The following is a 15,528-nucleotide window of genomic DNA, read 5'->3' as shown; positions in this document are numbered from 1 at the left end:
TTAGCAGTTTTTTAATTGAAGTATACTCAACTTACAACATTTTATTAGTTTCAGGTGTACAGTATAGTGATTCAGTATTTTTGCAGATTATACTCCATTAAAAGTTATTATAAGTAATGGCTATAATTCCCTGTGCTGTACAATATATCCTTGTTGCTTGTCTATTTTATACATAGTAGTTTGCATCTGTTAATCCCATACCCCTAATTTGTTCTTTCCCCCTTCTCTCTCCCCTCTGGTAACCACTAGTTTGTTTTCTATATCTGTGGGTCTCTTTCTGTTTTGCATACATATTCATTTGTATTATTTTTTAGATTCCACATATAAATGATTAGGTAGCAGTTTTTAAGTGCATTTGCTACTTAGGGAATTGTATTGTTACCTCTGTTCATAATATCTAAATTAAATATTAACTCTGAAATTTAACCTTAAAGTACTAGGATTCTCCCGATTGCCGGCCAACCTAGTTTGTAGGAGATGTTAGACTTATTTACAGTAACTAAGGTATATCTGTCATCTAAGATAGATGACTTTTCATTGCCAAACTGAGAGGTCAGTTTTAATGAAAAGTAGGAAGGGGTTAATGGTATCACCAGATATAGTAGCTCCAACATATTCTTGAAGGTATATGGGAGGAGATTTTTAAAAGAACCCTATTATTTATGATGATATTAAGATTTTTGGAGTCTGTATTGCTGTACAGTAGTGTCCTGTTTAGTGTCAGTGGGACTCAATTCTGAGTGCACAGCAGAGTCACTGAGAAGTTAAGTAAACATATAGGTGCACAGAACCCAAGCTATAAGTTCAGAACCTCCTTGGTGGGCTCAGCCATTTTTGTATTTTTTTTTTTCTTCTTCTTTTCAATAATCAGGAGTAATTCTAGTGTATATCCAGGTTGGAGAACCACTTACTTGTTAGGATTGAGTTTGTTTGCTATAGGAAGATAGCTAAATTTTGTAAAATTTAACAAATGGAACATGAGATATGGGGACATTGATTCCAGTATAGAAGAAGTGAAATTCAGGAACAGCAAGATGAGAAAACATAAGAGTTTCGTGTATCCAGTAAAATAGAGCATTATCACTTGATGATCAGTTGAGAATTAGAATGCTTAAAACTTAACTATAATGCTGTGAATTATGACTGCTCATTTATTGGTGGCATTGATAGCATAAACTTTAGAAAATTACCATGAATATCATTCTGTGTTATTTGAACATTATTTTTGATCAGAGGAAAGGAAAGGGTTGTTTCAAGTTAAACAACCTTCTTTAAGTGCTGCTTTTATATGCAATGTATGTGAGTGATGAACCAGTTTATTTTGGATCCATGAATTTTAGCCTCTTACTCCTCCTAACTAGCTCTGTGATCCTTTCTCCTCTTTAAAATATTATCCATGATTTCCTGAAGGTGTGGAATTCTGTGGGATTTAATTCTAGGATTAATTTCTAAGCTTGAGAAAGTGGAGTCATTGCAATGGACATTATATTGAACCCAGATATACATACCTTAATAACTCTGTACTATTCCATCATATAAATATACCATAATTTATTTAACCAATCTCCTGATGGTAGACACTCTGGTTGCTTTCTACTACAACGAGTTGAGTTATTTAGATTATCAAGTCAAAGATGATATATTTTAAGTGTTGATCCATTATTGCCAAATAACTCTCCAGAAATATCTCACCAGTCAAGACTCCTGTCAATGGTCTATGAGAACGTCCATTTATTCTCATACTTATCAGCTCTAGAAGTCACCAAAATGGAATATTTTGGCATATTGAAAGAAGAATTTCATCCTGTGATTTTAATTTGTAGTTTTTTAGTTATAAGTGATATTGATTGTCTTTTCACGTGTTTACTAACAATTTATTTTCTTGTTTATGAGCCATTTGTATCTTTTCCATCTTTTCTGTTGGATTTTTCATCTTTTTATACTGATATATGGTGTTTTTACAAATTAAGGAACGAAGTACATTGTCACATGTTAACAGATGTGTTTTTCAGGTTTCTTTTGGGTTTTCCATCTTGCCAGCAGTAATATTTGCCATTGTGAATATTTAAATTTTGATGTACTCGAATTGATGCATCTTTTCTTTTATGGCTTTTGAGTTTGGTGTCTTCCTTACAAAGGCTACTGCCCTCTGAGATAAATATATTAATGTATGCTTTCTTCTAGAACTTTTATTGTTCAGTTTTCAGTGTTTGGATTTTTTTATCCATCTGGCATCTATTGTATTTTTAGTAGTAAGAGATTCATAGACTTTAAGAAGGAAATCTAGCTGGCAAACTTGATCTAGAATAAAATATATATAACATTTTAGTATATCCTTTCCTTCTAAAAGATAAAAACTATGTGATACTTGAAAGATATGTAGCTGATCCTTAGTAACCATGCCTGAAAGACTAACTGCCCTTTTACATGGTGGCCAATAAAGTTGGTAGCCCTGACCACTCTGTAAAATCTCTTTGAGAGATATTGTAGTTATTTATGAGAAAAAATATTTTAAAATGCATTTGATGGAGGCATATTTTGTAAATTGGGTGTCCATCTGCTGAATTTTTTTAAGTCTTCTTTAGCATAATTCTAGGAGACTTGACATTTATATGAAAGGTCCTGCTTCTCTACTGTCCCTCCTCCTCCCTCCCTTCCCTGATTTATTCATTACTCAGTAATATTTATTGGGTGTTTAGTGTTGCTCATATGAAGATGTTAGGTACTCAAACTGCTTATAGTAGTGGGAGATACATGTAATATGTCTGTAGATGTATTACCCAAAAAGTGCCCTTGGCAAGACATTTAATTATGGTTAGATAATGTAGTTCAACAGTACCTTATTTTTTTTTTTTTTTGCGGTACATGGGCCTCTCACTGCTGTGGCCTCTCGCATTGCGGAGCACAGGCTCCGGGTGCACAGGCTCAGCGGCCATGGCTCACGGGCCCAGCCACTCCGCGGCATGTGGGATCCTCCCGGACCGGGGCACGAACCCGTGTCCCCTGCATCGGCAGGCGGACTCTCAACCGCTGCGCCACAAGGGAAGCCCCAACAGTACCTCTTTTCTCATACTAGGATGAAGTAATTTGAATAATTTATCTGGATATTAAATGTACTAAATAAGTTAGAAGAGAATGAAGATGGTTATGGTGGGCAAAACTTCTACTGTAGGAATTCTCGTGACCTAAATTATACTATTAATTTCTTTTTGTTATCCAGGTTCACTTTGATGGCTGGAATAGTTGCTATGATTACTGGATAGATGCAGATTCTCCTGATATTCACCCCGTCGGTTGGTGTTCAAAAACTGGGCATCCTCTTCAGCCTCCTTTGAGTAAGAGACACAGTGATAACCTAAAGAAATGTTTCCATTTTCTTGTGTAGTGTGCTTAATATTTTCTTTTCCTCTACCTTCTCCTTCTATTGGGTTGGCCAAAAAGTGCCTTCAGTTTTTAAGTAAAAATAAAAGACACATTTTTCATTTTCACCAAGAACTTTATTGACAATGTATTCACCCTTTTTTTCCACGACCTTCTGCCATTTTTCAGGCAACTTCGTAATTCAGTCTTCCCAAAACTTAATTATCTTTTTGAGCAAAGAACTGTTCCAGGTGCCTTTTACAGTCTTCCAGTGAATTGAAATTTTTTCCATTAAGAGAATTTTGTAAAGACCTAAAAAATGGAAATCCGAAGGTGCAATGTCTGGTGAATACAGCAGTTGAATCAGAACTTCCCAGCCAAGATGTAACAGTTTTTGCCTGGTCATCAAGGAAACATGCGGTCTTGCGTTATCCTGATGGAAGATTATGTGTTTTCTGTTGACTAATTCTGGACGCTTTTCATCGAGTGCTGCTTTCAGTTGGTCTAATTGCGGGCAGTACTTGTTGAAATTAATCATTTGGTTTTCCAGAAGGAGCTCATAATAGACGACTCTCTTCCAGTCCCACCATATATACATCACCTTCTTTGGATGAAGACTGGCCCTTGGTGTGGTTGGTGGTGGTTCATTTCACTTGCCCCGCGATCTCTTCTGTTCCACATTATTGTACAGTATCCACTTTTCATTGCCTATCACAGTTTGTTTTAAAAACGGAATGTTTTCATTACGTTTAAGAAGAGAATCACATGCAGAAATATGGTCAAGAAAGTTTTTTTCGCTTAACTTATCAAACATCAAAGCGATAAACATAACCAGGCTGGTGCAAATGATTTTCAATGCTTGATTTGATATTTTGGGTATGTCAGCTATCTCCCACCTGGTATAATGTTGATTGTTCTCAATTAATGTCTCGATTTGATCGCTGTCAGCTTCAGCTGGTCTCATGGAGCATCGTCCAGTGAGAAATCTCCAGCCCGAAACTTCACAAACCATTTTTGACACGTTCGATCAGTCACAGCACTTTCTCCATACACTACACAAATCTTTTTTTGCATTTTGGCTGCGCTTGACCTTTCTTGAAATAATAAAGCATAATATGCCAAAAATGTTGCTTTTTGTCTTCCATCTTCAGTATTAAAATGGCTACACGAAAATTCACCAATTCTGATGTCTTTTTTTAAATGCATGCTAATATGACAGCTGTCACATAAAATCTAGCAAAATTGTTTTGAAATAAGTTAAAGACAACTAAGTACTACTAGAGCCATCTTATGGGAAAAACCAAACAAACCTTTTGGCCAACCCAACACTTCTCTAGTGTACATTTCTTCTTTGGTTAATCCTTTTGCCTCTTACTGCATTTTTAGTTACCTGATAGTCAAAAATACATAAAAGACAAAATTTAATATTTGAAAAAGTAGAGTGTTTCTAGACTTTAACAGTATCATCATCCTTTAAAACTAGTACTAAATTTTGGAAGACAATTTGTCAGACTATCAAAATTTAATGTATCAATGTCAATATCCTAATAGTGATTTTATCTTGTAGTTTTGCAGAATAGTACCATTGGGAAAAACTGGGCAAAGTGTACAAGGGACTCCCTGTGTATTATTACTTACAACTGCATGCGAAGCTACAGTCACCTCAATAAAAATTTCAGTTAACTTCAATTTTTTAAAAAAGGTACACTGAGAACTTGACATACCAGATCTCAGTTTTGGAGGAAAATAAATACATTGTAGAAAGAAAAATGTAGCAAATACATTATTGTCGGGTTTCTTAAAAATTTCACATGCCTTCCCCACCTGGTGGCTTCACTTCTGGATGCCACATAGAAGCTACATAAGGGCACCAGAATACACAGACATGGTATCGGTTACAGTATGTTTAAAATAATAAACCTTGGAAACAAATATTGGTTAAACAAATTATGGTGCACTCATGCTACAGCTACAATGCAACAGTCATAAAAATATTACTGTTGAGATGGAAAGATTTATAAGACATGAAGTTAAAGACCAAAGAAGAATGTTTCAGAATCGTACATATCTATGTTGTGCCTTTTATGTGGCAAAATAAAACAAAACCAAAAACTTGATACATGTATATATACAAATATAGATACATGTGGGAATGCTTGGAACATCTAGGAAGGTTACACATTAACATGGTTAGTCAGGAAAAGGAATGAAAGGTGAGGAGAGTTGCTTGAGGGCATCTGTAACTGTTCTTCTGTATTCTGGTGTATTCTCTGAAGTTTTCACAGTGTGCAGGTACTCATATATTAATTATGTTATTTACTTGATCAAAATGTTCAGAATCATATCATTATTTTAGATTTCGGTATCTCTGGAATTTGTGACATTTTGAAAGAGGGTTGGATCAAAGGTTACCATTTCACTGTTGAAGTGTGAGCAGAGTCCTAGCGGAAAACCTTTAGAAGTAGAGACTTCAGATGTGTTTTTAATTTTGTAGGACCTTCTTTTTCTGTTTATACATGTTGATTGAAAAATTGGATTTTTTTTTTCCCTATTCTGATCCAAGACATTTGACTCTCATAGCCTTAAGTTTTTGCTTTGTTTTTGGCTTTTTAATAGGCCCCTTAGAATTAATGGAAGCCTCGGAACACGGTGGATGCTCAACCCCAGGATGTAAAGGGATTGGCCACTTTAAGAGAGCAAGACACCTGGGCCCTCACAGGTATGTGGTGCTGCCACTCAGGTGGAGATTCCTTATGTGGTCAGAGGGTGCCTGTCCCTTGTATGTGGAAGATAATGATTTCCATGTATACTAAATAGATATTAACTAATTCTGCATTCAGATCCATATGAAATGTGGTTACCATGGGGACCGTGTAAAAATGAAGAGTGTATCTGTAGTTAAATTTGCCTGGGAAAGAATGCGTTCATGATTTAAAATAGATTCACTCTAGGTACTTGGCTTTTCTTGGCAACCTGATTAGTTTAATAGATACTGAACTTCCAAGGTAGTCATTTTGTGTTGATTATTAATAATGAGAAGGGGGCAGGCCTTGTTGAAAGTATTTGTTTGGTAGAATATTCTGATTGGGTGACTCAACAATTTGAATAACAGGAGGTGAGATTATTGTAGATTAGCAGCAAAGATCACAAAAGCCACAAATATAAATAGACAAACATCAGAATACATTGTCAAAAATAAAGTTTTTCAATATTTTTCTCTCACATCTAAGTAACTTAAAAGAAAGAAACCGAATTTGTACATTTGAAATTTGATGTATTGTTTAGGCAATTTGGGGTCTTTGTAGACACGTTAAAATATTACTGAAATAGTAAGAAATTTCTTTAACTGGGATTTTTAGAGGACAGAGGCATCACCTTATTCACATACATATTAGAATAATAATTTGTCGGTATAAGTATTCTAACTGTATGTTAATTGGATGGCCCAGTAATAATAATGATTCCTTGTTTACCTAGGTTATACAGGTTGTGAATCTAGGTCTTTAAAAAATCTGAAGATTTCACTACCTCTTCCTCTAAGAATTAATAGAAATTGTTAAATTGGTGTGATTATTTTAGCTTTATATAATTTCCTCTTTCTTAAATCTCTGCAGCCTCAAATGCTGCTTATCTTCCTTTTGCAACACTCCTGACAAGTTTTGTTTTTTGTTTTTTTGCGGTACGCGGGCCTCTCACTGTTGTGGCCTCTCCCGTTGCGGAGCACAGGCTCCGGACACACAGGCTCCAGACGCGCAGGCTCAGCGGCCATGGCTCATGGGCCCAGCCGCTCCGCGGCATGTGGGAACTTCCTGGACCGGGATACGAACCCGTGTCCCCTGCATCAGCAGGCGGACTCTCAACCACTGCACCACCAGGGAAGCCCATGCCAAGTTTTTTTATGGGGTTCAGTGTGTTCCAGAGTAAAAGTCTGTGCATAGATAGAATAATGATTCCATTTGCAAATATCCATTTAAAAATCCTTTTCATGGCTTGTATGACTGCAAACCAAAAGCTGTATGATTAAAGGGACATAAAAATACTGCATCTTAGAAGTGATTCAGTATTGTCAAGTGAAAGCAGCTGGATTACTTTTAGGCATTACAGTAGTATCTCCTTTACCCCCCTTATCCCTGTGGGAGATATGTTCCAAGATCCCCAGTGGATGCCTGAAACCTCAGATAGTACCGAACCCTATATGTACTATGTTTTTTCCTATACATACATACCTGTGATAAAATTTAATTTATAAATTAGGCAGAGTAAGAGATTGGCAACAATAATAATAAAATAGAACAATTATAACAATATATTATATTAAAAGTTATGTGAATGTGGTCTCTCTCTCTCTAAATATCTCATTGTACAAATTTAATGCCTTTTCCATTTTAACTCAATGCTTATTATACACTAACTTTTGCAGTTTGAGGTGTGACAGCAGTACTAACACGAATTTTTTTCTTTCTTCAAAATTTCACAGATAGAAGATTTGTTCTTACTGTAGAGTTTAGCAACCTCAGCATATGATTTTTTTCTTTCTTCATGAAGTCGAGAACTGTCACTTTTTCACCTAAGGAAGCACTTCACAGCTTCTCTTTGGTGTACCTGGATTGCCAGCATCACTACTGTTGCACTTTGGGCTGTTATTAAGTACAGTAAGGGTGACTTAACACAAGCCCTGTGATACCTCGACAGTGGATCTGATAACCTAGGTGGCTACTAAGTGACTAACGGGCGGGATACACTGGACTAGGGGGTGATTTGCTCCCTGGCAGGTCAGAGTAGGACAGCGTGAGATTTCGTCACGCTACTCAGAATGGCGAACAGTTTAAAACCTATGAATTGTTTATTTTTGGAATTTTTCGTTTAATATTTTCGTACCTTGGTTGACCTTAGACAAGTGAAACCACAGAAAGCAAAACCACGGATAGGGAGTGACTACTGTATATAAGTCCAAAAACTCATTAGTATGATAAATTTCCATTATATATCTGTAAATTCTTTCATTTAGTAAATATTGTTGAGCAGTGTTGTTTTTTTTTTTAGTAAGATTTATTGAGCATTTGTTTACTCTCTCTGAGCTTTGCACAAATTGTTTTACATGTATTGGATAACCTTCAAGCGACCCTATAATACAGAACTATTATTTCCTCCATTTTTTTGATGAAGCCACCACGGCATCCTAGAGGTTTTTCTAGCTTGCCTACTTGACTGCTGGTGACGGGGGAGCCAGGAATGGTGCCCAGTCTAACTGTGCCCTTGACCACCCCCCTCTCACTGACTCTCAGGGCACGGCTCCCTGAATTAGTCACAGATCCCGCCTTCAAAGAACTCAGGGACTAATGGACCTATAAAAGCTGTACATAATTTTATTAAAATATAAGATACAAAATAGTAACTAATATTGAAACTTTGACATATGTACCTCTCTACTGTACAACCCCAAGATGTTCATTGAACCAAAGGCAATTTGCTCAAATTATGAAGGAAAAAAAGAAATCTTAAAAATGGGTGAATACTGACATTATGTTTTGGGGGGGTACAATGAAAAATTTACAAAGAATTTTTTTTTTTTTGGTCTTCTGGGAAGGAAATCCACCTTGTAACAATGTCCATAATCTTTTTAGGAGTGCTGTAGGTCTGAGCAGAGAGGTTTGCCTGTCACAGCAAGGTCTGTGGTGACAGTCCTGTCCCTTGCCTGATGGCACCAGCCATCCATTAAGACTGCCTTCCCTAAGTGTGCTGTGGACCTCTGAGGGTCCTTCACCTGGTCCACACCCATTTCACAAAGTTTCAGTGACTCTCTCTGGAGTCGTTTTTCAAAGATGCAGTGTTGTATTTGCTAAATGAAGGGAGAAATTATGGGGAGAATCATGAAAGATGTTATGGAGAAATGTGATCAAAAAAAAAAAAATCTATCAGTATAATTGGAACCATAGTGGAGAATGACTCATTGTTTTCTGGAATGAGAGAGGAAGAAGTATACCTCATGGCTTAGAAGCCATGCATTGATAAAGAAGTCGTGTTCATTGTGTTCATTTCCTTGTCACGTATCAGACATAACCGGCAGATCTGTATATAACTCTGGGGCAGGGATGCGATCCAGAGAACTAGTGTCAGCTCCTGCCTGTGTCCTGTATTCCCTTCTTTTCAGCCCTCTCAGCTGGCTTTTCTTAGTCTCCCTGAATATGCTGTTCTCTTTTCAGCACTCAAAGCTCTTTATCTGGCGGGGTATTAATCCTTACCAGTCACAGCCTGTTTTCCATTTCCTTGGTAGGCTTGTGGAAGAGCTGCTGCATCATGGCTGTTCTTTAAAAGGTTCATTTCACTGGCGCTTAGTTTTGTCCTTACTGAGAATGCTGTGCTTAGGAAAACAACGAGAAAATTCTGCTTGGATTAATCTACTGAGAAACCACATAAATCAAAACATGCATTCTTTGCTTAGATAACAAGGAAAGTTGCTCTTTTGGCACGAATAATCAATTTTATGAACGTGTAAGCAAAAGCCTGTGTTTTGACTAGCATGTGTTGTTAGAGTCTCCAGAAATTACAATAGTTGAATTTGATCTAAGAAGTGTTAGAAACAGAAATGTGTTCTCAACAATGAAATGTAAGAATGTGATGTTTTTCAATGTTGAAATGTAAACAATCAGTGAGTGAGTTGGATGTGGATATGGTGTTCTCATTTCTAGAGATGTTCAGGAGCCAGATGACTTACTTCTGTCTCTAGCAAGGCAGCATTAATATTGGTTGTGTCATGGTGTTTCCCTTTGTTGATTCATTCATTTGGCCTACCGAGAGGTCATAATGGGAGGAGATTAAAGGATAACTAAAGTTATATAAAACTAAATGTTCTACATATCTAATGCCTTCAGAAGTAAATGTTTCCTATGTAAGGTTTATCTTGGTGAAATTAAATAAGAAAAGAAAAAAACAGAGAGTACTTCCTGCAACCTTAAAGGATATTTATAAAGTCCACGGAGAGTTTAAAAAAATTAGTAACTCTGGATTTATACCTGCAAACTATAGTCATCATATTTGTTCAACATCCATCCGTTCGTGGAACAAACACTTACTGAGTGTCTGCTGTATGCAGATACTGGGTTAGGTGATGGGCTGTACAGAGGAGAGGGCCCCTACTTCTAAGGAGAACGGTGTGGTACAAACAGATTTTTGGAGAGGCATGAAGGAGTAGCACTCGGAGAGAAGCATCAACTTTTCCTGAGGGAAGCAGAGAGCCTCCATAAATGGGGCATATTATGGAGTTTTTAATGCTATTGTTTATTTTTGCTGATGGTCTTTTACACAGTAGGGGTTAAGTGTTACTCCTTTTCTCCTTTTAAAATAATAATCCTAGGCAAGATTTTTTTTGTGGCTTCCTATTTGTGAGGCACTTAGATCTGTTATCTCATTTAATTCTCTCAGCAGTTCTATAAAGCTGGCACTGTTCTAATCTCTGTTTTACAGAAGTGGGAGGAGAGATTTAGAATGCTTGAGAAAGTGCCCAGATCAGAGAGTGGCAGACCTGGGATTCAGCCCGGGCTTTTTTTTTTTTTTTTTTGCAGTACGCGGGCCTCTCACTGCTGTGGCCTCTCCCGTTGCAGAGCACAGGCTCCGGACACGCAGGCTCAGCGGCCACGGCTCACGGGCCCAGCCGCTCCGCAGCATGTGGGATCCTCCCGGACCGGGGCAGGAACCCGCGTCCCCTGCATCGGCAGGCAGACCCCCAACCACTGCGCCACCGGGGAAGCCCGCAATTTCCCTTTTTAAAGCCTCAGTTTCAACATCTATAAACAGCATTAGAATAGGAGTGACTTCCCAGGAGTTAGACGAGGTGATGCAAGTAAAGCACGCACCCCGGGTAACGCGCTCAGTTTGTGGTAATGTTTGTCATTGTCATCTTCATTTTACAAATGAGAAAACGGAGTCCTCCAAGTTGTGCCTGCTCGTTGTGGATAAAGCTGCAGAGAACATCTAGAATCCTGAGTGATTATTCTCAGTTGTAAATCAAACCATATCATTTCTTTATTCAAAGGTCCTCCAATGGCTACAAATTGAACCTAAAATAAAAATATGAACTGGTGACTATGACCTGCTAGGACCTACATAATACTTCCCTGCCTGCTTCTACACCATCTCCTCCTGCCCTTGATCACTTCACTCTAGCCTAGCTGGTCTGTCTTTCCCTTACTCATGCCTGGCTTTCCCTGTGTTGTATTACTCTTCTCATTTCCTGGAATGCCTTCTTCAGAGAGGCCCTTTCTCACCACCCGCCTCGCAGCCCCGCAGTCTCTCTTACATTATATTCTGGCTTTTGTCACTATGTGGGGTTGTCCAGTTTATTTATGTAAATCATGTATAGCCCATCCCCTTCTAGAATATCAGCTCCATGAGAGCAGACAGCTTGTCTTTTTCATTTTGACTGTGTTTCCCATGGCTGGAAAAGTAACTAACACATCATAGTTACTTGATAAATACTTGCCGATCAAATGAATGAAATAATTCAAGAGTGAAGTTATCTAACCATTTTAAACTTAGGTTGTCACATGAAAAGCCTTCCTTGTGGGTTATTGTAAAGATTAAGTAAAAAGCGAATGTAAAATACTTAGCATGGTGTTCTATATACAGTAAATGCTCCATAAATATCACTGGTTTTGTTTTTGTTATTGTTGGGTTAACATTATACACATTTATGTCAACACATGATCAAATGTTATTTACTTTCCTCTTTCGCATAGATATCAAAGTAGCATGTAAGTAAAGAAAATAAAGATTGTACTTTTGCTTACAAGGTATCTGTGATAAATTTTATAGACCATTATCAGAATCACTTGGGAGCATTTGCAGACTCTTCTCTCCTCCCAGGAGGATGTGTCAGATTCTCTTGGTCGAGGGCAGAAAGTCAGTGTTTAAAAATTTTCCCTAGGTGATTATCAACATTCCAAATAGTACCTAACCTGAGGAAAAGAATATGCAAGACACTAATATAATTTACCTAAGTCCCAATCATTTCCAGATTTCAGGAGGCTTCCTAAAAACCAAGGGGCAGGGCTTCCCTGGTGGCGCAGTGGTTGAGAGTCCGCCTGCCGATGCAGGGGACACAGGTTTGTGCCCCGGTCCGGGAGGATCCCACATGCCACGGAGCGGCTGGGCCCGTGAGCCATGGCCGCTGAGCCTGCGCGTCCGGAGCCTGTGCTCCACAACGGGAGAGGCCACAACAGTGAGAGGGCAGTGTACCGCAAAAAAAAAAAAAAAAAAAAAAAAAACCAAGGGGCAAGATAGGGAGTTAGTTGGAGGGGCTGATTATGTATTGAGATAGAGGCTGCCCAGTTTTTCTGAGACTGGAAAGCTGAGGCCCACGCACAGGAGTCTGCTGACTTAATGCTGAATTAACAGTTAGTGACCTAGATTCCCTTTGCTTGGATAACAGGAGTGATCCCCCCATGGAATCTGAGAGACGAACCAGTGGTCACAGATAGAAGGGAAGGGAGCTAGATGGGTCATTATCCAAGTTGGCTTCTGGTCCGTTTTCATATTAGGGATGGGAATAGCTACAGATTGATTTTTTTTCCCCTAGGATATCAGGTATACATATGGGCCTGGAGACAGGAAATGGGGGGAACCTCCTTCCTTTGGAGGGTAGCAGCTGTTATAAAGGAAATTAAACAGTTTGTGATGGCCCTGGGCCTGGAAGATCACTTTAGGAAGGGATCTGCTCCGTCTGTCAATCACTCTGTCTCTGTCCCACCTCTATCACCCACCCTTCTATGTTAAGCATTTCTCTCTTGGGCTGATGGTTCCTAGAGATATGCACAGGCCCTGCCCTTGGACAACACAGGAGGGAGTCCTTCGGTGACCATTGCACACTTCCAAAGACTGCATTTAAAAATCTAATGCAAAGACATATTTTCTATCAGAATATACTTAAATTATGTTTGTTTGTTTTAATTAATTTATTTATTTTTGGCTGTGTTGGGTCTTCATTTCTGTGCGAGGGCTTTCTCTAGTTGCAGCAAGCGGGACCCACTCTTCACTGCGGTGCGTGGGCCTCTCACTATCGCGGCCTCTCTTGTTGCGGAGCACGGGCTCCAGACGCGCAGGCTCAGTAATTGTGGCTCACGGGCCTAGTTGCTCCGTGGCATGTGGGATCTTCCCAGACCAGGGCTCGAACCTGTGTCCCCTGCATTGGCAGGCAGATTCTCAACCACTGCGCCACCAGGGAAGCCCTTAAATTATGTTTTAAAGATAAAATATTTCATACTGTATGTTTAATCTATGTAAATATATATATCCAGTTAAATTTTTGCATTTTATATTTTTAGCTTGTCATTTTAATTGGAAGAAGTAATTATGCTCTAACAAGAGTGTTCTTTCCTTTCGTTTTTTAAAAATTTTAATGTTTTAGTGCTGCCACCTGTCCCTATTCAGAAATCAATTTGAATAAAGACCGAATTTTCCCAGACCGCTTAAGTGGTGAGATGCCTGCGGCTAGTCCATCATTTCCAAGAAGTAAAAGGGCAGACACAAATGAAATCTCTTCATCTCCTGAAACCAGGTAATTAAAGTGGTAATATTAGTGTTATTTAGAAGTACTGTAGTTGGAAGATTTTTTTTCCTTAGGTGATTTATGTTCTGTAGTGATGTCTTCTAGTACATTATTGAAAATGCACCTGACTTAACGTGAGGCCGATGGTACTTACAAAAGTATGTCCAAATCAGGCAGGATATCATATTACTTGTTCATCTTTTAGTTGAACTTGCTTGATGTTAGAAGTTTGGAAATCCCCTTTTCATTTCATGCCAATTCATACTCTGAATGAACGGATCAATATTTGTATAAAAGCATCTTTACAAAGAAGATGGTAGATTCCCTGTGAAGAATGGACGTTATTTCTTTTTAGTGCTCATTATATGCCAAGTACTTGCATCTACATTATTTCATTTAATTATTAGGATATTTGTTGTACTGTATGCCCAGTCATTTGGTTTTGATATCACTTGTAGAGTTGAGTTGGAATGTTTTAACCTCCGTGGATTATTAGGTAAAGAACCAAGTTTTGTTTGATGTTTTAAGTAAATGGTCTCTGCCTTTATATTAACTAAAGATATTACTAAAAGAAAACATTAATACAAAGATGATCCTTAGGTTTTGGGGCTTTCTTTTATGGAGAGTTTTTAAAATCTAAGACAATGTAGTTCTTTGATTATTTTAATATTTTGTAACTTTTGTTCTCATGGATGAACCAAGTGAACATTTGAATTAATAAATCTGATTCCTGGACTTCCCTGGTGGCCCAGTGGTTAAGAATCCACCTGCCAATGCAGGGGACACGGGTTTGATCCCTGTTCCGGGAAGATCCCACATGCCATGGAGCAGCTAAGCCCATGCACCACAACTACTGAGCCTGCGCTCTAGAGCCCTCGAGCCACAACTACTGAGCCCGTGTGCTGCAACTACTGAAGCCCATGCACCCTAGAGCCCGTGCTCCGCAACAAGAGAAGCCACCGCAATGAGAAGCCCATGCATCACAACAAAGAGTAGCCCCTGCTCGCCGCAACTGGAGAAAAAAGCCCGCGCGCAGCAGTGAAGACCCAATGCAGCCAAGTTAATTAATTAATTGATTAATTAAAAATTTTTTAAAAAGTCTTATTCTCAGCTCACAGCAGTGTTATTGGAGTAATGGCATTTAAAGTATCAAAATCCTTAGAGAAAAGCAGTTTCGCCCTATGGATTGGGGAGAGCTGTAACTTCTTTAATTATCAACAACAATGTTTTTTTTTTTTTTTTGGCTGTGTTTGTTCTTCGTTGCTGTGCATGGGCTTTCTCTAGTCGCGGCGAGCGGGGCCTACTCTTCATTGCAGTGCGTGGGCTTCTCATTGCGGTGGCTTCTCTTGTTATGGAGCACGGGCTCTAGGCGCGTGGGCTTCAGTAGTTGTGGCTCGAGGGCTCTAGAGCGCAGGCTCAGTAGTTGTGGCGCATGGGCTTAGCTGCTCCACAGCATGTGGGATCTTCCCAGACCAGGGCTTGAACCCGTGTCCCCTGCATTGGCAGGCGGATTCTTAACCACTGCACCACCAGGGAAGTCCCTGATGATTTGTTTTTAATCCTTAAAACCATGACTAATGTAACATAAATTCATATACCCAACTCAGTGCCCTGTAATGAGGGCA

At 38.8% G+C, this 15,528-nt stretch overlaps 1 protein-coding gene across 4 annotated transcripts in view; it reads left to right on the top strand.

Annotated features, from left to right (window-relative positions):
- L3MBTL3 (L3MBTL histone methyl-lysine binding protein 3) overlaps positions 1-15,528 on the top strand; it is a 115,767-nt gene that overhangs the window by 71,203 nt on the left and 29,036 nt on the right. For all 4 annotated transcript variants that reach the window (XM_065889242.1, XM_065889240.1, XM_065889243.1 and 1 more), the window contains 3 exons: positions 3,221-3,335; positions 5,977-6,079; positions 13,763-13,912. In XM_065889242.1, coding sequence (XP_065745314.1) covers positions 3,221-3,335; positions 5,977-6,079; positions 13,763-13,912 — 368 coding nt within the window. The remainder of the gene's footprint in view (positions 1-3,220; positions 3,336-5,976; positions 6,080-13,762; positions 13,913-15,528) is intronic.

This window comes from Phocoena phocoena, chromosome 12 (assembly GCF_963924675.1).
Source record: "Phocoena phocoena chromosome 12, mPhoPho1.1, whole genome shotgun sequence".
NCBI lineage: Eukaryota > Metazoa > Chordata > Mammalia > Artiodactyla > Phocoenidae > Phocoena > Phocoena phocoena.
The sequence above is the reverse complement of the archived record's forward strand: the minus strand, read 5'-3'. Positions and strand labels throughout refer to the sequence as shown.